The sequence below is a fragment of the Macaca fascicularis genome, chromosome 9 (genome assembly GCF_037993035.2).
Source record: "Macaca fascicularis isolate 582-1 chromosome 9, T2T-MFA8v1.1".
NCBI classification, from domain to species: Eukaryota; Metazoa; Chordata; class Mammalia; order Primates; family Cercopithecidae; genus Macaca; species Macaca fascicularis.
Window position 1 is genome coordinate 106,418,164 of NC_088383.1, and position 22,654 is coordinate 106,440,817.

Here is a 22,654-nt window from a genome sequence, read left to right on the forward strand (position 1 = left end):
CCTTTGCTATGAAATGAAATCTCACTCTGAGGACAAAGGATTCAAAATAAACCTCTGATGATACAAAACACAGTACCAATACCCAGAGGGTGGCAGTGGTGTTCAACACCAGCAGAGGGCAGAGTTCCCAAAGGCCAGGAAGGAGAGGTGGAAAGTTACCTGGCATAGAGGCCTGCACAGCCAAGGCAAGCAGGCAAGGTATAGCTGTCTGGTGGAAATACCAGCAGCTCTCAGGGTCCTGCTGACATTTTTCTGCCACCTGTTTGAGGCTCTGACAGACAGCAATAACGTCACTGGATTGTGCAACCATATTCCCTGTTGGTGAGAAAGTGTTCTCTGTAAGGTTTTCTTAAAAGCACTTTCAGGTATTTCCAATACACAGCAGATGAGAAGAACAAAGATGAGTGAAGAGACCAAGAGTGCCTTATTAAAAAGCTGAGTCACTTTATTCTCCTGGCTGTTCTTTCTGATCTATTCAGACTTCATAGTTGAGACTTGCTCTGTCCCAGGCTCTGCAGCAGAAACACTTGTATATATTCTCCCCTTATTTTTCGTAACAACCCTAGAAGTATAATTTCCCTCACTCTATAGAGAAGGACATGCAGGCACAATGAAATAAAAGATCAGTGGCTTTTCCAGGGTCACAGGAAGTGCAAAGTCAGGAATCAAGCCCAAGTTATAATCCAAGTCTAGTATTCATTCTACTATGTAACAGCTGCTGGATCAACCATGGTAGGCCTGAATCTACCCACAGGGCAGGCTGCTGTCACTTTTGCCTTGGAGCACTGCTTCTCAAACTCAACGGTCTCTGAGTTACCAGGGGACACTGTTAAAATGCAGATTCTGATCAGTGAGGGCCTGAGATTCTGCACTTCTAACAAGCTCCCAGATGACGCCCATGCTGCTGGTTAACAGACCATCTTTTGAGCACCATGGCCTTAGGGTGATGCCTCTCAATTCTGCCCCACATGAAAATTACCTACTCTTTTTTTTTTTTTTTTTTTGGAGACAGGGCTTTACTCCTGTTGCCCAGGTCAGGCTGGAGTGCAATGAATCGATCTCGGCTTGCTCCAACCTGCACCTCCCGGGCTCAAAGTGATTCTCCTGCCTTAGCCTACCAAGTAGCTGAGACTACAGGTGCATGCTACTGCTCCTGGCTAATTTTTGTATTTTTTGTAGAGATGGGGTTTCGCCATGTTGCACAGGCTGGTCAGGTCTCAAACTCCTGAGCTCAAGTGATCCATCAGCTTTGGCCTCCCAAAGTGCTGGGATTACAGGCGTAAGCCACCACACCTGGCCTGGCACTTTTTTTTTTTTTTCCTGAGACGGAGTCTCACCCTGTCTGCCCAGGCTGGAGTGCAACGTCACGATCTTGGCTCACTGCAAACTCCGCCTCCAGGGTTCAAATGATTATCCTGCCTCAGCCTCCCGAGTAGCTGGGATTATAGGCGCCTGCCACCACACCCAGATAATTGTTAGTAGAGATGGGGTTGCACCATGTTGGCCAGGCTGGTCTCCAACTCCTGACCTTGTGATCTGCCCGCCTCAGCTTCCCAAAGTGCTGGGATTACAGGCGTGAGGCACTATGCCCGGCCCTTTTTTTCTTTTGAGACAGAGTTTCACTCTATCGCTCAGGCTGGCCAGGCTGGAGTGCAGTGGTGCAATCTCAGGTCACTGCAACCTCCGCCTCCCAGGTTCAAGAGATTCTCCTGCCTCAGCCTCCCTAGTAGCTGGGATTACAGGCGCATGCCACCATGCCCAGCTAATTTTTTTGTATTTTTAGTAGAGACGGGGTTTCTTCATGTTGGCTAAGTTGGTCTCAAATTCCTGACCTCAAGTGATTCACTGGCCTTGGCCTCCCAAAGTGCTGAGATTACAGGCATGGGCGGCGGCTCTGGCTGGGTACTCTTAATAGTACTATTGCCCAAGTCCCATCCCTCCTCAGAGACTGATTTAGTTGGACGCAGGCATCAGTATTTTTTTTTTTTTAAAGAGTTGATTGTGTTACTCTTATGTATAGCTACAGCTAGAACCACTGCCTTAGAGGCATCAACTCCAAACTTGACTACAGCTCCCCATTCAGCCCAGTCCCTTGGTTATTATTCCTAGTAGTTACCTCTGTTCACCTGCCAGAGATGCTGCAGCAGCAGAGGCAGTGTCTCCTTGACGATGCTGGGATGTGTTGATACAGCTGACAAGGCTTGCAGACAGCACAGATGCCGGGAGCATTGGATGTGCTCATCTCCTTTAGTCAAATTTGACTCCCCTGAAAGCAACCCATAAGATGAAGGTTCACTGTGTGATAGCAAGCACGAAGGCCCCAAAGCCTTGCTGGGAAGGGATGCACCACAGAGGATTAGAGACACATACCTACACGCAGCTCCTCAGCGAGCTTGGGTATGAGGTGGCTGCTGAAGGCCACAGGGTAGAGAGCAGCCAGGGCTCCTGATGCTTCCAGTGCTGCCACCCTGCTGGAGGCGCAGAGCAGATGAGCAATGGCTGAGCCTTGGCTCACAGCTCTCTTGCCTAGGTCTGATATTAGGCAGATTCAGGAGTGTGAGCTCCCAACACCTCCTTGCCAAAGAGTAGAAGTCAAGTACCTACACCACTGAGTTTGACAGGGTTTCTTAAAGCCTAAGAAGAAAACAGTCCTACATCTCTCCAACCGGTTAGCAGCCAGAGCCTAACACAGAGCTCACCTCCCCTAAGGAGAGCCAAGGGTCAGAAGCACAGAGCCCTGGTCCTAGCTTGATCTGTTGCTGCCAATACAGAGGCAGGGAACAGCGTGCTCTATATCTCACTGCTTTAAATTCTCACCAACTCTGGGAATCCTCCTCCAGGAAGCTCAGTCTGTACAGGTGACCCACTGCCAGCTCCAAGTCCTCAGAAGATAGGAGATCTGTAGTTAGAAGGGAACATGAATCCCATCTTTCGTCCCCTGCAGCCATCACAACCCTTCCAAGCTCTTATTAGAAATCCCAAATCATCCAGAGTTGCAGTGAGAACAGGATAGTAAGGCTGCTTTTCACTAAGGCAGCCTTACAAGAAAAGGACCAATATCCTTCTCTTCTCTCTTTCCCTTAAGATGTACCTGGCTGGGCACCCAAGACTGTGAGTGTACGGATGCCAACAAGCTGAAGCTGGGTGCTGGGGTCTGTTAGGGCCATGAATACCAGTGAGCACAGCTGGTCCTTGAAGCCATTCAGAGGCCTTTGATCTAGGGAGAGACAGAGGCCAGGTTAGAAGGAAGCCATTACATTCCATATCCCTGACTAAGCTGTGATATACAGACAACCTGGGGTAGATTTTTTTTTTTGAGACAAGGTCTCTGTTGCCCAGGCTGGAGTGCAGTGGCACAATCTGGGCTCACTGCAGCCTCTGCCTCCCAGGTTCAAGCTATTCTCCTGCCTCAGCCTCCTGAGTAGCTGGGACTACAGGCATGTGCCAACATACCTGGCTAATTTTTGTATTTTTAGTAGAGACAGGGTTTTTCACCATATTGGCCAGGCTGGTCTTGAACTTCTGACCTCAAGTTTTCCACCTGCCTTAGCCTACCAAAGTGCTGGGATTATAGGTGTGAGCCACCATGCCCCGCCTCCTGGGGCAGATTTAAAGAGCTTAATCCACTGGGTATCCAGGAAGCACACTGAGAAAAATAAACAGATCTCATCCATCTCATCTGTTAGTGTTCTCTTGTGCTACAACCTCAGAATAGGACCATTGTTCTAGACTACTTTTCCACAGCACTCTTTGCCCTGCTGTCCTTTATAGTCTGCAGTGTTCAACAGTCCCCAGAGCACTGCAATGGAAGGCAACCTCACCTTTGTCTTCATAGCTCCATTTCTGCTGCAGCTTCAAGAAACCCAGGAGCATTTCAAGGATTGTCCGCCGCTGGCTGCTCTGTAATGTTTCAAGGGGTACTGGAGTCAAAGAATATTTTAAGGTATTTCAATCCTGCTACTCTGGATGTAGGGAGAAACCTTTCTTTCTTCCAAGAGATGGGGGTTTTGCTATGCCACAGTCAGGCTGGAATACAGTAGCATGATTATAGCTCACTGCAGCCCCGACCTCCTAGGTTCAAGTGATTCTCTCGCCTCAGCCTCCTGAGTAGCTGCGACTACAGATGCGTGCCACCTTATCCAGCTAATTTAAAATTTTTTTTTTTTTTTTTTTTTGTAGAGATGTGGTCTTGCTATGTTGCCCAAGCTGGTCTTTAAATCCTAGCCTCAAGTGATTCTCCCGCCTTGGCCTCCCAAAGTGCTGGGATTACAGGCATGAACCAGCATGTCCTGCTTGGCTAATTAAAAATAAATTTTGTTTTTTAGAGATGGGATCTCGCTTTGTTGCCCAGGCTGATCTTGAACTCCTGGCTTCAAGCAATCCTCCCTTTTTGGGAGAATGATCCTTTTATGTAAGAGACAGGGAAAAAGTAAGTAAGGGAAGCAGCAGCAGCAGCTAATGGGAGCAAAACCCAAGATCTACTATGTCGGCCCCAGCTAAAACTTAGCACTCTGAGAAAGGGAACCTAGCACACAGGTCCCATCATTCCCCCAAAGATTCTGCTCCCTTACCTGACTGTGCTTGTGGAACTGTTCCAGCAGTAAAGGCAGGACATTGCTGGTGATATAGTCACAGGCCCGGGCAGATGCACCTGCAGCTGCCTGCAACAGCTTGGCACTAGGCCACACCAGTTTCATGTCCGGTTCACACAGGTGGTGCCTGCAGTCTAGAGAAGCAGCACATCACAGACCTGGGGAGGAGGCCAAATGGTGCCTGACTCCCTTACAGTCCACAGAGGTTGGAGACTGAGACCCATGACAGTTTGCAAGCAGTTAACACTCAAATTGTTTTCAATTCAGAGTAGGGCTATTGCCCCCAGATCACCAAATATATTGGGGCTAAACAAGAAAGGTCACTGGCCCTTAAGGAATGTCATTTATTTATTTATTTATTTTTAAATTTGAGACAGAGTTTTGCTCTTGTTGCCCAGGCTGGAGTGCAGTGATACGATCTCAGCTCACTGCAACCTCTGCCTTCCAGTTTCAAGCGATTCTCCTGCCTCAGCCTCCTGAGTAGCTGGGATTACAGGTGCCCACTACCACGCCCGGCTAATTTTTGTATTTTTAGTAGAGACGAGCTTTCACCATGTTGGCTAGGCTGGTCTTGAACTCCTGACCACCCACCTCGGCCTCCTAAAGTACAGGGATTACAGGTGTGAGCCACCACACCCGGGCAAGGAATGTCATTTCTATTGTGCTCACTCCCCTTCCTGGCTGCCACAGCCCCATTACCCTGTAGAATGTTGCTAAGGAAGGAGTCAAGGAGGTCCTCAGCATCAGCCCTCAGCACAGAACGAGACAAACACGCAGTCAGGGAGTGGAGGGCCGCCAGGCCCTCTGCCTCCACCCGCTCACTTGCTGTCTGGAACACCTGTCAAGGAGGGATCCCATGGCTACTGAGGTGAGCCTGCACCAGATGAGACCCCACCAATCCACTGCCTATTTCCTTGTTGGAGAGGAGAGTGAGAACCTCTAGGACACAGAAATGGAAATTAACACGTCAACTGAGTGTCTTCTCAACTGGTGTGTTCTTACCAAGTCCTTAGTCACACTCAGGACAGAGACACACACTTTCTGAGAAACAGAAAGCCAACTCTGAGCAGTGGCTCTGCTCACCTTTCTATTCACCACGGTGCCAGAGGCACCATAACCTGCACTCCTTGCCACAGAAGGACAAGAAGTGGGTAATGTGCAAAGGTGATCAACTGCTCTTACCAAGCAGCTGACTGTCACATAGGGACTCTCTCTCGTCATTCAACTAGAATTATGTCCCCCTGCTTGCCTCCTGAATAACCAGGCATAATACCTTGGCCCTGGGGATGACAGAGGGAAAAGGACAGGATGTATTATTTCCCCTCATGCCTGACAATTGAGAGTTAATAGTAGTGAATTTATCTGAGTAACACTCACCTCTCTGCGGATAGAAGCCCAAAGGCTGGGGAGGAAGTCCTTCAGCTCCTTCTGTCCATACACAGCACAGCAAGCATTCTGCCAAGGAAACCGCTGCTATCAGTTATGTGCACACTCAGACACCTAGGATGTGCAGGTACCTCAGCATAAGGACACCTGGAGGAGCCTTGGTCTCAGCAGAAAAACCAGTGAAGATTTTTAACAGTCCTACTCAGGGAACAGAAAAATAGGAGATTACCCTGGTTGATAAAATAGAAGCCTAAGAGGGAGTGCTGGTCAGCCTTTCCTCAGTTACTATGGGATGGGACACGACAATATGCAGCTGGGGGCTTCAGGTCGACACAGAGGCCCAAATCCTGGGTGTCCTCTTCTGAGGCCCATGAACTGTTTCTTGGCTATCCAAGAATCTATATCCTTTAGTACCCCTAACTTGTCAAAAGGTAGCTGGGTCCTGCAAGGAGAAAAATCACTCACCAGAGTCTGTAGAGAATCCAACTTGGCACTCAGAACCTCAGAATCCACTTTCTCAATCAACAGGGGCAGCAGAAACTGTGGGACAGAAGCAAGATCTTAAGCCTGAGATGGGTAGTATGTCAGTCACATCAAGTCCTCAGAAGCAGGTACTACTTATCAAGGAGCTATACTGAAGTCAGGAGCTATGAATGTGAGCTAACTTCCTGCCAAGCAGTGGCCAGAGCCCCACTACCTCAAAAACAGGCAAGCTGACAAAGTTACAGGATTTTAAAAGACAGCACCATATAAGGATTGGGTTTATTTATTTATTTATTTATTTTGTGTAAGAGGGGACGGGGTCTCCCTATGTTGCCCAGGCTGGACTTGAACTCCTGGGTTTAAGTGATCCTTTCCACTCAGACTCTCCTGAGTAGCTGGGACTATAGGTGTGCGCCACTGAATCCAGCTCTGGATTATGAAGAGATGCTAAAGTTTTCTATATTGAAGGTTTGAAGATACCTGCCACATAAGACACTTGTAGGGTGTCATGCCCTAAAATGTATACCAGATCTTTTTTTCTCCATGCTTTTACTGCTCTTTCTTCAGAACCTTCTATGGGCAGAGGCTATACACCTTAATTTGGCTAGACCCACCTCAGCGAATCGTGGTGTAGAAGCCAGCACAGCGCGAAGACTCAGGATGAGGTCTTCTCTCTGGATACCATGGGGGTCATTAGGTGGCTGGAAAAGGGAGAAGGGCTGTGGGTTTGTGTAACATTTCAGACCACCCTTGAACCCAGGCTTGAACCTGGTAACCCTGTAGAACAGGGTGATACTCATACCCAATCAGGGAAGACAGTAAGATAATGATGCCTCAGCAAGAAGACATGCTTGACCTTTTATGTATTCCTTGGGAACTTTTTTTTTTTTTTTTTTTTTGAGACGGAGTCTCGCTCTGTCGCCCAGGCTGGAGTGCAGTGGCTGGATCTCGGCTCACTGCAAGCTCCGCCTCCCGGGTTCACGCCATTCTCCTGCCTCAGCCTCCCAAGTAGCTGGGACTACAGGCGCCCGCCACCTCGCCCGGCTAATTTTTTTTTGTATTTTTTAGTAGAGATGGGGTTTCACCGTGTTAGCCAGGATGGTCTCGATCTCCTGACCTCGTGATCCGCCTGTCTCGACCTCCCAAAGTGCTGGGATTACAGGCTTGAGCCACCACGCCCGGCCTGGGAACTTTTATCTTTAGGCATTTTTAAAGATCTGATTACACATTTTTCTATCATTTCACCACTAAGAGATAAGCATGCTTAACTTTCTCGTGTATTGCTTTCTTCTCTGATATATATTGTTACTATGTGCTAGTATATACTGTTTCTGTATACTTAAAGATAATTTTGTACATGCAGTTTTTAATTTTTTTCACTTAACATATTAAGAACATTTTTATGGTATTATTCTTTCATAGCATTAGTTTTAGTGGCTATGATTTCATTTTGTGGTTGTACCAGTTTATCTAAATAATTCCTTGTTGATGGACATTTCCATTTTTTTCACCCTTATAAAAAGCTGTAATTCTGAAAACAGACAGCCTTGATGGTTTCTGTACCAAGACGACAGATTGAAAACATAAATCAGGTTTTCCTTTTCCTCTTCGCAAACTCCACCAAAAACACAGTAAAAGAAGGGATTTATTTATTTATTTTTTTTTTTTGAGATGGAGTCTTACTCCGTCACCCATGCTGGACTGCAGTGGCTCAATCTTGGCTCACTGCAACCTCCACCTCCCAGGTTCAAGCAATTCTCCTGCCTCAGCCTCCCAAGTATCTGGGATTACAGGCGCCTGCCACCGCGCCTGGCTAATTTTTGTATTTCTAGTAGAGACGGGATTTCACCATGTTGGTCAGGCTGGTCTCGAACTCCTGACCTCAAGTGATCCTCCCACCTCAGCCTCCTAAAGTGCTTGGATTACAGGTGTGAGCCACTGCACCTGGCCTAGAATTTCTATTCCTGAATTACATACCCATAATGTCAAAAATGAGAGAAAAGATTGAAGACATTTTAGGCTTACAAATCTAAAAAATCCTCACTTCTTCCTACATTCTCACAGGAAAATACTAAAGGAAGTACACCACCAAACTGAGGGGGTAAACCACAAAATGAGGAATATGTGAACTCAGGAAATAGGAGATCTGATCCAAGAAAAATGATAAGGGAATCTAGGATGACGGTGAAGGAAGATCCAATATCTACTCTGCATTAGGAGTAAAAATCAACCTGTTGACATTGTTTGGCTAAGAATGGTTTTAACATTTTTAATGTTTGAAACAAACCAAAAGAATATCTTGTGACAAGTGAAAATTGTATGAAATTCAAAGTTTAGTGTTGATAATAAAAGTTTTATTGGGATATAGCTACTGTAGCTGTTCTTGTCTCTAAGGCTGTTTTTGTGCAGTAACAGCAGAGTTGAGGAGACCATATGACCCACAAAGCTACTGTCTGGCCTTTTATAGAAAACGTTGGCCAGGCATGGTGGCTTATGCCTGTAATCCCAACACTTTGGGAAGTCAAGGCAGGTGGAAGCCCAGGAATTCAAGACCAGCCTGGGCAACAAGGCAAAATCCTGTCTCTATAGAAAAATACGACAATTAGTCAGGAGTAGTGTCGTGTGCCTATAGTTCCAGCTACTCAGGAGGCAGGGGTGGGAGGATCACCAGAGTACCAGAGTCCAGGGAGGTGGAGGCTGCAGTGAGCCGTGATGGTGCCACTACACTCCAGCCTGCCTCAAAAAAAAAAAAAAAAAGAAAAAGAAAAAAGAAAAAGTTTGCCAGCCTCTTCTTAGAGTGAGCATATAAGCATAGTGAAGAAACTGAACCCTAAACTGATCAGATCCACTATGATGGCACACGATCGATACTGAGTTGTGGCTCGGCGTGGTGGCTCACGCATATAATTCCGGCACTCTGGGAGGCTGAGGCAGGTAGATCAGTTGAGGTGAGGAGTTCGAGACCAACCTGGACAACATGGCAAAACCCCATCTCTACTAAAAATATATAAAAAAAAAATTAGTCGGGCATGGTGGCACGTACTGTAATCCCAGCTATTCAGGTGGTTGAGGCACAAGAATGACCTAAACCCAGGAGGCAGGGGTTGCAGTGAGCAAGGATTGTGCTACTGCACTCCGGCTTGGGCAACAGAGTGAGACCCTGTCTCAAAAACGAAACAAAACAGAACCAACAACAATAAAAACCCTGATTTGTAAGACAAAGAATATCTGTAACTCAAATAGTTACACTAAAGCCAGGTGCCTCTGTTTTAATTAATATCTTGATAAGAGCTTTCTGCTTCTGACAGACTGCAGTGCAGAACAACATACAAAAACTGCTTGAATGAGAGAAACTTTCCTAATATTATCTGTAAGTTTATTTTGCCTAGATTATCTCTGTGAAAATAAACAGCTGTGAACAGTGATTGTTTCCAATGGGAAAATGGACAGTGGCAGTAAAGGGGTATGAAAGGAGTTTAATTATCTACCCTTTAAATGTTGAATCATGCTCATTGTATAACCTTTCAAAAAATTGGATGAAATACTGTTCCTCTCCCCCAAATTATAAATGCATATATTCTTTGACCTAGCAATTTCTTTTAGGAATTTATTCTATCATTATACCCATATGTATGAAAGTTGTAGCATTGCTCATAACAGCAAAAGATTAGCAACAATCCACAGAGGACTAGTGAAATAAATTCGTTATTTCTGGTCAAAGGAATATTATGGAGCCATAAAGAATGAAATAACTAACTTATATACTGACATGGAACACTCTCCAAGACATACTGTTCAGTGAAAAAAGCAAAGTATAGAAGTGTGTGTGTGTGTACATGCCCGCATGTGCACACACTATGATTTTAGGGGGGTGGTGTTAAGGCATTTGCTTATATATAGATGAAAAAACTCTGTAAAGATACAAACATAACTGATAACTTGGTTGATTATGAAGAAAAAAAGATGGTAGGGAGATTTCTCACCCTTTTGGACTTTGGATCATGTGAATGAATTATATTTTCAAAACCAACACAAAACACAAAATAAAACAAAGTAAAGGCTGGGCATGGTGGCCCACACCTGTAATCCCAGCACTTTGGGAGGCTGACGCAGGTGGATCACGAAGTCAGGGGTTCAAGACCAGCCTGGTCAAGATGGTGAAACCCCATTTCTACTAAAAATACAAAAAAAAATTAGCCGGCTGTGGTGGCGGGCACCTATAACCCCAGCTACTTGGCGGGCCAAGGCAGAAAACTGCTTGAACCCGGGAGGCAGAGGTTGCAGTGAGTTGAGATCGCATCACTGCACTCCAGCCTGGGCAACAGAGCAAGACTCTGTCTCAAAAAAGCAAAAACCAAACCAAACAAAAACAAAAAACCACACAAACCGAAGTGAAAATAGAAGAATGTGGTGGCTGAACCAGGATCTTTCAAGATTTCAAGAGTATAGAGTTAGAATAAGAATTCTGATTATGAAAGAGATGAAAAGATTTATTTCAGGAGAGAGGTGGTCCCCAGTAACATAATGTCAACTGAAATAAGCTGGTAAGAAATTCCCTACAGCAAAGATGGTGGTGTCACTATAAAGGCAGTGAGAGTCAATATGCTGCTTGGCATGCTGCAACAGAATGCCTTTTATTTCTTTCAAACCACTAATGCTTGCAGCACACACACCCACATGGTGATGAAACTCTGAGTATTTGGCAGTAGAAGTGAACTCAACTGCAGAGTAGGAGGAAGGCCCAAGAGGGTCAGAGCAAATACCTTGTGTACACTGTGCACAACTGTGCCTTCTTTGTTTTGTCACTTTGTTTCTATAGCCTGCGATGCCCTATCCAACTCCAGAATCGTATCTTATGCATCTCCCACAAACCAGTTGAAGTCCTATCTTAATTGCCAAGTCAGTTCCTGCCTACTCTAGCTCACACTGAACTCTTGTCTTCTCTGAACAGCTATAGCACTACTCATTTTCCTACCTAATCTACTGTTACTTAAATGTTTCAGCCTTCAAGGGCAGGGACAGTGTTTTGCAATCCTGTAGCCTTCAGCACTAAATACAGTGTTAAGGAGCTTAAGAATTCGCCCAAATACACGCTGCTTTGAATCATTCCTCATATGTCAAATGCTTTTCCACTTCCTAGTTTATTAAAATATAAAATAATGAGGGCAGGGATGTCTATTTTGGTAACCTGTACCCTCAGTGCCCAGAACAGGGCTTGGCACATAGCAGATACTCAACAAATACATGATCAATCAACGAAGGTGCTACTTACAGGGGTAAAATCGATAGGGAAATAACAGGATGTCACTTCAAACAACTCCTCCACAAAGGGTCCTGTGGCAACAGAGAAAGAATGAGGTTGGCTTATCAGCTTCATTCATCTGATAAAGCTCCAACCAGCTAATCATGGCTACCACGATGTACCCAGGCTATAGTCCCTGGAGATGAGGTCATGGACGATGCGGAAGGCCACCAGAAGATTACGGGGATCCTTTTCCCCATCCATCACCTGGATGAAGCCAAAGGTGAAGTCAGCTCCTAGGCTCTTTAGCTCTGGGAAGGAGAGAATAAGGTTACTATATTGTCCCACAGCACAGAAAGTGTGGGCTTTCTCCTGGCCTGTGTTCTCCCTCTGCTATCACTGCTTCCCTTTTCCTTTCAGGGCTGACCCTTTTTCCATTCCAAGAAAGTACTCAGTGAAGAGATGTGCAACAATATACACATTGCTGTGGAGGTAAGAATTTAAAACACCAGCTCAAACAACCTCTACCCTTCCTTTACTTCACTGGGGAGGGAGCGGATCCCCCCTTTCCCTTTATCATTCTCTCTCAGGATACCAGCTCTTCTATATAACCCCAGGTAAAATAAGTCCTACTAATAGGGGAAAAAGTAGGATGTGCTTGCTTTTGACATTTCCCAGAAGGCTCTGCCTCTTACCTTCTTCCCGGGTTCGCATAAAATTGGTGATGATATTGTAGACTGTGTGTCGGTCCACCTGTGGCAGGGACTTGGGGGTGGGGGAGAAAGAAGTGAAGAAAGTGCTCAAAGAATACCTCAGCTGACACAGCTAGTTCCTGCTTCATAATCTCTAAGTGAACAGTGCTCTTTATACCAGCATAAGATCAATCTAAGAGAAACTACAGAGAAAGGGTACGCTATTGACTCAGCAGCACAGCAGTGGTGCCAATAACCCAAACCTGCCTGATGGATGGATGCCTTACTTTCTGTAGGTATAAGAGGATACGGGTCAGATCTAATGGCATGCACCCCTCTCCTTGTCCAGTAGCAAAGAAGAGCATATAAACATGCTGAAGAAGAGCATGTAAACATTCATAAGATCCCAAAGAATTCAGAATTTAGAAGGCAATAATTTTTTTTATTGAATCCCAGTTGTTAAGGGGTGGAGACAGAGGAAAATACCAACATGACTGTTATCCCTCACCTGTACATGTACTTCCTGGAAGATGGCTTTAAGCACAGAAACAGCCAGCCCTGGGGGCAGGGCCACACACAGGCTCTGGGGGAAAGGAGAAGGTATGTGAACACTGAGGGAACTGCAGCATGGACTCCAAAACACAACCCTAAAACAGGCCTAATTAGCTACTGTAAGAATCACAGCATCCTGGTTGAGGAAGAAGTACTAATAGTGAGAATCTTTCTCAAGCTGATGAGTTCTATGCAGCTCTTTCCAGTAGGCTCTGGTTTCCAGTCCCCCAAAGTACACTTTTACTCGCTAGAGGGAAAAGGGAAGTAGAGCTGGTAACACTAATTTAGTCCCACATTTGGGCACCTGCTCCTCAGCATGTGAACCATCATACCCAAAGCGCAAGGAGAGAACTAGACAAGGGCTCCCTTGAACAAAGTTACGTAATGAAATGAAGGAGAACTCACAAGCGCCTTCAAACCCTGCAGGACAGATGGGATCACAAGATGATGGTCCTTCAGCCGGTTCTCATAGAACAGTATCAGGTGTACCACTGTACAAACCAGATTCAGTCATTAATGGACATAGGCATGAGAACGGCGCAATAGCTTTGCTCATTTCCCAAGTCTGTAACAGCTGTTTCTGTTTGGGTTCCACCACAAATTTTCTCTTTTACCAAGAGACATGTCCTATGCTATACACCTAAACAGGCTGTAGGTTGCGCATGTGGTGCTTGCCTCTAGGGAGGCTGAGGTGGGAGGATCATTTAAGCCCAGGTGTTTAAGGCCAGCCTGAGCAACACAGTGAGACTCTGTCTCTAAAAAACAAACAAAAGGAATTCCCTCTCTTGGCTTTGGAGCCCTCCCTCCCTCTGCCTCTATACAGGGGAGCTTCTTCCTTCTCCCTTCCTTCTTGCCTATTAAACTCTCTGCTACTTAAAACCACTTCACGTGTATCGGTGTCATTTTATCTAAACCAGCATGAGGACCAAGAACCCTGATGTTCCTCCACTCACTAGAGCCGTATCATTTTGGTATGTTGGCTGGAAAAGGAAATTGATTCATCAGACTGAAGCAATCAAACTCCAAATGGTACTGTAAACTGAACCACACATCCACACGCCATTCTTCTGAGGACTCTCAGATCGACTCCAGGAGGAGCCCTTGCTGCTGTTCCCCATTTGACACCCCTTTCCAGTAGGAAGTAGCCAGGAGTCATCGCCCCAACCCCCTAACGGCAGTTAGTGTGGCATCTCTACAGGGGGGAATGTAGTAGGAGTTATTAAGAAATTATTTTAGGCAGACAGAGAGGAAAAACGGGTCCTTGGGAAGTTTTTGTTTTTAAAAGCATCTCCAGAAAAGTTTCTTGTAAAGCCCTGGCTCTTAGTGTCAAGCTGCGACCTTTGATATGCAAATGAAATCCATTAGAAACTGGGTCCACCCACATATGGCAATTCCCGTGGCCTTCCTGCTTCCTATAGTTTGCCTACCCCTGCTATACAAGATAAGTAAGATGTTGGCCTTCCTCCCTCTCAGGACCTCAAAGCATGCTGATATTTCATTACTTTTCCTCTTTACCTATGAAATACTGCTCTGTTCATTTTACAGAGTGGGAAAATACACTGAAAAAACAGTCTAAGGCTACATTTGAAATCCATGCGTCTTTCTTTTTTTTGAGACAGAGTCCTGCTCTGCCATCCAGGCTGGAGTTCAGTGGTGTGATCTCCGCTCACTGCAACTTCCACGTCCTGTGTTCAAGCGATTTCTGCCTCAGCCTCCCAAGTAGCTGCAGGCGCCCGCCACCATGCCTGGCTAACGTTTTGTATTGAAATCCATGTGTCTTTTGTCTCAATTCTAATCATCTCTGCGACATATACCAGTGTGAAATGAAGGCCTTGCATTAGTAGTTGTTCATAGATACTTTAAGCCCTCCCTCCCTGCCAGTAAAGTTGGCTTGAATAGACACGGGAGACCTGGGCTCAGCAATCCAGGAAGACATTCCTACTAGTGACACCAGTACCTTCCTTCTCCAGGAGCAAGGTGTGACAGTGGAGTAGCACCTGTGACAAAAGTTGGATTCCTCGAGCCCGAGTTCGGGGTTCTGGATTCTCTAGAGAGGACCTGGGGGAAAACAGGATAGAGAGGGCCTGCAATTACCCAGTTCAAATGTTTGAAGAAATATTTTACATTCGCCACACTCACCCCCTGGGCATGGAAGCAGAGCCAAGCCCTGTTAAGAGTAAAAACAGCCCAGAAAGGTGTTCCTGAGGTAACGGCATTACAGATACCAGTAAGGACAGAAGGCTTAAGAGCGATCCTCAGACTGATGTGGCATCATTTAGAGGCACACATGACACCAAGAGCCAACAGAGGTTTCTGCCTCCAGGCACCCCCAGCTTGGCACCTAACGAGCACTGTGCTTATTCTTTATCCCCAGTGGTATGATTGTGACATTCCTCTGAACTACAGCTTAGCAGCTACCCACAGGATTTGAGAGATAATTGGCAGCTGCAGCTTCCACCAAAACAAGGAGAATATGTGTATTTTTGTAAATTAATGCTAAGGAAAAAAACAATGCTCAGAATCACCACCAAGTTCCTAGGATAAAAGAAAACATGAAAAACCAAAACTTTATAACTGGAAGGCTACAAAGTAAGATGGCCAGAATATAGCTCTAACTAGGTAGGATTACTGATACAGGAGAAGCTGGACTGAAGCAACAACGAAGTAACTTATGCTCAATATTGCTCTATGGAGATTATACTGAAACATACTAGAAATAATCTAAGCAGGAACAAGCAGAAAGTGGAAGAGTTCTGGCCATGACTGTTGTATTGAACCTCAAGGGTAAGAGTATATATTAACTAAGAGTAAGGGGACAAAAATAAGGTCACTCTTAACAGGATCCCCAGGATAAAAACCTGTAGAAAGGTTTCTACTCAGGAAGTAGAAAACTGTGCATTCAGGTTGGGTGTGGTGGCTCACACCTGTAATCCCAGAATTTTGGGAGACAGATGAGAGGATCACTTGAGCCCGGCAGTCGCAACCAGCATGGGCAACACAGTGGGACCCTCTCTCTACAAAAAATACAAAAACTTAGCTGGGCATGGTGGCACAAGCCTGTAGTCCCAGCTACTTGGGAGGCTGAGGTGGGTGGATGGCTTGGGCCCAGGAAGTTTAGGCTGCAGTGGGCCATGATCGCTCCACTGCACTCTAGCCTGATTAACAGAGTGAGACCATCTCAAAGAAAACTATGCATTTGGAGCATTTAAAAATGGAACAAGGCACACAAATGCTCATAGCAGCATTATTACGAATAGCAAAAAAGTGGAAACAATCCACATGTCCATCCACTGATAAATGATTAAATAAGATGCATAGCCATACACCAGGAATATTATTCAGCAAGAAAAGAAATGCAGAACTGATATGTGCTGCAACATGGATGAACCTTGAAAACATGCTAAGTGAAAGAGGCCAGCAACAAAGGTCACATGTGTGATTCCATTTATATGAAAATTCCAGAGTAGGCAAATCCATAGAAGACAGAAAGTAGGTTAGTGACTGCTGGGGGTTGGTTAGAAGAGTGAAGGGGAAATGACTGCTAATGGGCATGGGTTTCTTTCTGGAGTAATGAAAATGTCCTCAAACTGACTGTGCTGAGAATTGCACAAATCTGTAAATACACTTTTAAAAGCCACAGAAGTGCACATTTTAAAATGGTGAACTTTATGATATGTGAATTATACATCAATAAGGCTGTATGTATATATGTATGTGTATATATATATATGTTTTTCTTTTTTTTTTGAGACAGAGTCTTGCTCTGTCACCCAGGCTGGAGTGCAGTGGCGCGATCTCGGCTCACTGCAAGCTCCACCTCCCGGATTCACACCATTCTCCTGCCTCAGCCTCCCGAGTAGCTGGGACTACAGGCGCCCGCCACCATGCCCAGCTAATTTTTTGTATTTTTAGTAGAGAAGGGGTTTCACTGTGTTAGCCAGGATGGTCTTGATCTCTTGACCTCGTGATCTGCCCACCTCGTCCTCCAAAAGTGCTGGGATTACACGCATGAGCCGCCGCGCCCGGCCTATATATATTTTTTGATGGGGATCTCACTCTGTCACCTGGGTTGGAATGCAGTGGCGTGACCTGTTTACCACAACCTCCACCTCCCAGACTCCAGTGACCCTCCCACCTCAGCCTTCCGGGTAGCTGGGACCATAGGTGCATGCCACCACGCCTAGCTAATTTTTTTGTATTTTTGGTAGACACAGGGTTTCACCATGTTGCCCAGGTTGGTCTTGAACTCTAGAGCTCAGGCAATCCACCTTCTTTGGCCTCTCAAAGTGCTGGGATTACAGGTATGAGCCACCACACCCAGCCAATGCTGTATTTTTTTTTTTTTAATGGACCAAAGCCACCACAATGTGAGTAGAAAGGCCAAATAGTCTGTTACATGGGAGAAATGTGTAACAGTGACTTTGTTTTTTAATTTCCCCCAATTTTCCAGTTTTCTGTTTTAGAAGACATGCTGTCACAATTAACAACTCTTACTAGTAAGACTTGTCAATTTAAATGTTCTATACTACACTACATACTACAAGCACATACTTCCTCTAAGTGCTTAGAATCCCAAGCTATAACACTGCTTTATCAGCTGTTTCCCAAAGCCTTTTCTCCTAGTGGGGATCTGCAGCAGGGTCAGCCTCCTGGGAACTCCCCAGGCAGGGCCCACAGCTTGTTCTGAGTCAGGTCTAGGCAGGCTAGCATCCCATGGGGGTAGGTGGGTCTAAAGATGCACAAAGGAATCAACAACAGCTGATGGCCTTCAACCATGTACCTCACCCCAAAGCTGTGGGCTGTGCCAGGAGTTGATGTGGCCTACAGGCTATGTGCTCCCAAATACTAAAGAAGCCTCAGCCAGATGGCATGAAACTTTTCAGGAGAAACAATTCAAACACATAGTCTTAGACTGAGGTACTAATATGGAAGGGGGCTGCTGGGCTACAGGACAAATTCAGGCTCCAGGAAAGCAATGATGAGCAAAAGTAACTTTTCAGAATACACAGTCAGGACTGGAGAAGAACATTCTATAGCAGAGGCTCTTACCCAAGGGCTTCCACAACTTGTAACACTGTATAGTTGCCAGATTTCACATCTGCAGGAAATAAAATAAATATGAAAAATTAAAAAAAAAAAAACCCTACCAAAGTGTTGAGTAACACTAATTATAATGTTTCCTGCCTGCCCTAGGCTTTGTACCTGGGGGTCCACTATTCTTGCCAAGAACCCTCCAAGATAAGAAGCAGCATTACTGTAACACTTCAAATATGCAGCTTTGTATAAAAAATGAAAAGAAAATAAACGTATCATTTGTGAATGACATGAGCGTGTATCTTGAAAATCCAAGATAAATTTAAAAAATTACAAACAAAATAATTTGTTAAATTAGTTGGATACAAAATATTACGAAATTTAAAATCTTCATATATATACATATACACAATAGCCTGTAAAATGATACAAGGAAAAAGACCTGGTTTATAATAGCGAAAAAAGAAAAAGGAAAAAAATACCTGGATATAAACTTTTATCCTCATTTTTAAAAATCATAGTAAAATACACTGCATAAAAACTTTTTTTTTTGGCCAGGCGCGGTGGCTCATGTCTGTAATCCCAGCACTTTGGGAGGTGAGGCGGGCGGATCATGAGGTCAGGAGATCGAAACCATCCTGGCTAACATGATGAAACCCTGTCTCTGTTAAAAATACAAGAAATTAGCCTGGCCTGGTGGCATGTGCCTGTGGTCCCAGCTACTCAGAAGGCTGAGGCAGGAGAATCGCTTGAACCCTGGAGTGTGGTGGTGTAATCACAGTCTCTGAGGCTCAGGTGATCCTCCCACCGCAGCCTCCCCAGTAGCTGGGACCAAAGGCACGTGCCACTACCCCTGGCTAAGTATTTTGTATTTCTTTGTAGAGATGGGTTTCGCCATGTTGCTGGTCTTGAACTCGTGGGCTCAAATGATCCTCCCATCTCAGTCTCCCAAAGTGCTGGGATTACAGATGTGAGCCACTGCGCCCGACTTAGATATAAACTTAACAAAAAAATGTGAAAATCTGAATGATGAAAACTTTTATTTATTTTTGAGATGGAGTTTGCTTTTGTCACCCAGGCTAGAGTGCAATGGTGCGATCTCGGTTCATTGCAACCTCCAACTTCTGGGTTCAAGCAATTCTCGTGCCTCAGCCTCCCAAGTAGCTAGGATTTGCAGGCATGCGCCACCAAATTTTGAGATGGAATCTCACTCTGTCCCCCAGGCTGGAGTGCAGTGGCGCGATCTCGGCTCACTGCAACCTCTGTGGCCCAGGTTCAAGTGATTCTCCTGCCTCAGCCTCTCGAGTACCTGGGATTACAGGAGCCTGCCACTGCACCGGGCTAATTTTTTGTATTTTTAGTAGAGACGGGGTTTCACCGTGTTAACCAGGATGGTCTCAATCTCCTGACCTTGTGATCCACCCGCCTCAGCCTCCCAAAGTGCTGGGATTACAGGCATAAGCCACCATGCCTGGCCCCAATTTTTGTATTTTTTAGTAGAGATGGGGTTGTGTCATGTTGGCCAGGCTGGTCTCGAACTCCTGACCTCATGATCCGCCTGTCTCAGCCTCCCGAAGTGCTGGGATTACAGGCATGAGCCACTGTGTCTGGCCCTAATTTTTGTATTTTTAGTAGAGATAGGGCTTTACCATGTTGGCCAGGCTGGTCTTGAACTCCTGACCTCAGGTGATCCACCTGCCTCTGCCTCCCAAAATGCTGGGATTACAGGCATGAGCCACTGCACCCGGATGATGAAAACTTTAAAGCACTAGTGAGATATCACTTCACATCTGCTAGGATGGCTATTATCAAAAAGACAAGAGGTAACAGGTGCTGGTAAAGACTGAGAGAAAAGGGAACCTTTGTACACTATTGGTGGAAATGTAAATTAGTACAGCCATTATGAGAAACAGCATGGAAGTTCCTTAAAAAAATTAAAAACAGAACTACTGTATGATCCAACAATCCCACTACTAGGTACATATCCAAAGGAAATGAAATCAGTATCTGTAGAGATGTCTGTACTCCCATATTAACTGCAGCATTATTCACATTAGCCAAGATCTGGTAACAACCTAAGTGTCAACAGATAAATCAATAAAGAAAACATGACATGTGTGTACACATATACAACAGAACACTAATCAGCTATAAGAAAGAAAGAAATCTTGCCACTTTTTTTTTTTTTTTTTTTTTTTTTTTTTTTTGAGACAGTCTCTGTCACCCAGACTAGAGTGCAGTGGTGTGATCTCAGCTCACTGCAACCTCCACTTCCCAGTTTCAAGCAATTCTCCTGTCTCAGCCTCCTAAGTAGCCAGGATTACAGGCACATGCCACCATGCCCGGCTAATTTTTGTATTTTTTAGTAGAGATGGGGTTTCGCCATGTTGGCCAGGCTGGTCTCGAACTTGTGACCTCAGGTGATCCGCCCACCTGAACCTCCGAAAGTGCTGGGATTACAGGCATGAGCCACTGTGTCAGGCCAAAATTCTGCCACTTGGGACAATACAAATGAACATGGATGAACATCTTGCTAAGTGAAATAAGCCAGACAGAGAAAGACAAATACAGTATCCTATGATCTCACTTATATGCAGAATCTAAAAAAAGTTTAATTCACAAAAGCAGAGAGTAGAATGGTGGCTGCAAAGTACAGAAGAAAATGGGGAGAAATTGGTTAAAGGGTTTTTTTAAACAAGCACTAACGAGGATCTGAAAAGGAAACTTTATAGAAAGGCATCTCATATCTTTGAAAGACTCAAGATAACAAATCTCCCAAATCAATCTATAATTTTAAGATAATCACCATAAAAACACTAATAGAATACTTTTGGAAACTAGATAAGCTTATCCTGAAATTAAAGTGCTCTCTCTCTCTATATATATATACACACACACACACATACACATATACATGTGTGTGTATATATATATACATATATAATTAGACAAGCAAGTTGTGAAAAAGAGTATTGGAAAAGCAGGGAGAAGGTAGCCCTTCCAGATATTAAGAGATTATTATAGGGTCACATTTTAAAAGTGTATACATTTAACTACAAAAAAGAAAAATAAAAAGTATACACTTTTGAATATACTTGTACTTTTCCACAATAAAAGTAAAAAACAAAAACAACCAGTGTAGTTTCAATTCATATTCAAAGAAATCAATGGTACAAAAATAGAATGGAAAGTCCAGAGACACAAATACATATGAGAATATGATTTTTAAAATCCTATTTCAGTTAATGGGAAAAATAAAGACTATTCGATAAACAGTGTTAGAATGACTGGGTAAACATTTGGAAAACAAACAAAAACAAACATTGGTTTTAAATCTTTCACCAAAATACCTTTTTTAAATATAAGAAAATTTCTAAGAACAAGATAAAATTCAGAAGCCACAAAAGATTGGTTTTAAAAAGTCAGATTTTCTACAAGGCAAAAATAATTATCATAGGACAAACTGGGAAAAAAAAAATTGCAAGTCTTATAACAAAAGGCCAGTTTACCAATATATAAAGAGTTCCTACAAATCAATGCAGAAAAGGCCAACAATTTAAAATGGGCAAAAACAGGCAGGGCACAATGGCTCGTGCCTGTAATTCCAACACTTTGGGAGGCCAAGGCGGGTGGACTGCTTGAGGACAGGAGTTTGTGACCAGCCTAACCAACATGGCGAAACCCCATCTCTACTAAATACACAAAAATTAGTGGGGTGTGGTGGCGCATGCCTGTAAATTCCAGCTACTTGGGAGGCTGAGAGGCAAGGATCACTTGATCCCGGGAGGCAGAGGTTACAGTGAGCCGAGATCGTGCCATTGCACTCTAGCCTGGGTGACCGAGTGAAAATCTGTCTTAAAAATAAATAAATAGATAAAATTAAAAAAATAAAATGGGCAAAAACAAAAAAATGAATAGCCATTCCACATAAAAGGAACTATAAGTATATATGAAAAGGTGCTCAACAATATTCACAATAAAAGGTGTAAATTAAACTACACAGAAACCTTTTAAGAAAATCTAACAGACGGCAAAGACAAAAAAACTTAGCAATATATTATGTTTGGTCATGGTATTCAGAAATAGACATTCTTAAACATTGTAGGTAGGATTATAAATTGGTGCAACCCTATATTGAGGGCAGTATAATATAACACCTTTAGAATTCCAGGTGCATATAGGCTTTAACCCAGGAAAGCTAGAAATTTATCCTCTAGCTATCTAGTCATCTTTTGGCATATACATGGGAAATTGGTTCCAGGACCTCCTGAGAATACTAAAATCTGTGGATGCTCAAGACCCTTACATAAAATGGTAGAGTATTTGCATACAAACTATGCACACTCTCCTTTGTACTTTAAATCATCTCTAGATTACTCAACACAATCTAAGTGCTATGCAAATAGTTGTTACGCTGTATTGTTTAGGGAATAATGACAAGAAAAAAGTCTATACATGTTCAGTACAGTTGCAATTTTTTCTCCCAAATACTTTTGATCTGCAGTTGGTTAAATCAAGGATGCAGAACACCCACATACAGAGGGCTAACTGTACTGTAAAAGTGCAAAATAATGCACATACAACGTTATTCAATACAGCATTATTCGTAATAGTAAATGACTGCAAACAACACATGCCCATCAATAAGAAACCAGTTAAATGAATTATAGTAC

At 44.2% G+C, this 22,654-nt stretch overlaps 1 protein-coding gene across 17 annotated transcripts in view; it reads right to left on the bottom strand.

Annotated features, from left to right (window-relative positions):
• The window catches only part of MMS19 (MMS19 homolog, cytosolic iron-sulfur assembly component), a 39,758-nt gene that overhangs the window by 5,413 nt on the left and 11,691 nt on the right, over positions 1-22,654 (bottom strand). For 3 of the 17 annotated variants that reach the window (XR_012418025.1, XM_015456505.4, XM_074002368.1), the window contains exons 2-19: positions 17,997-18,045; positions 14,945-15,005; positions 13,353-13,438; positions 12,904-12,978; positions 12,399-12,468; positions 11,886-12,014; positions 11,734-11,795; positions 7,076-7,162; positions 6,444-6,518; positions 5,970-6,047; positions 5,292-5,430; positions 4,572-4,726; positions 3,822-3,900; positions 3,092-3,217; positions 2,818-2,899; positions 2,371-2,471; positions 2,117-2,266; positions 160-315 (exon numbers count right to left, since the gene is read on the bottom strand). Coding sequence is in view for 15 of the 17 variants with exons in the window: in XM_015456505.4 (XP_015311991.1) it covers positions 160-315; positions 2,117-2,266; positions 2,371-2,471; positions 2,818-2,899; positions 3,092-3,217; positions 3,822-3,900; positions 4,572-4,726; positions 5,292-5,430; positions 5,970-6,047; positions 6,444-6,518; positions 7,076-7,162; positions 11,734-11,795; positions 11,886-12,014; positions 12,399-12,417 (1,438 nt within the window). In the remaining 2 variants the exon portion in view is untranslated. Of the gene's footprint in view, positions 1-159; positions 316-2,116; positions 2,267-2,370; positions 2,472-2,817; positions 2,900-3,091; positions 3,218-3,821; positions 3,901-4,571; positions 4,751-5,291; positions 5,431-5,969; positions 6,048-6,443; positions 6,519-7,075; positions 7,163-11,733; positions 11,796-11,885; positions 12,015-12,398; positions 12,469-12,903; positions 12,979-13,352; positions 13,439-14,904; positions 15,006-17,996; positions 18,046-22,654 lie in introns of those variants that run through there. The other 14 variants (XR_012418024.1, XM_015456502.4, XM_005566109.4 and 11 more) reach the window with 11 other exon arrangements.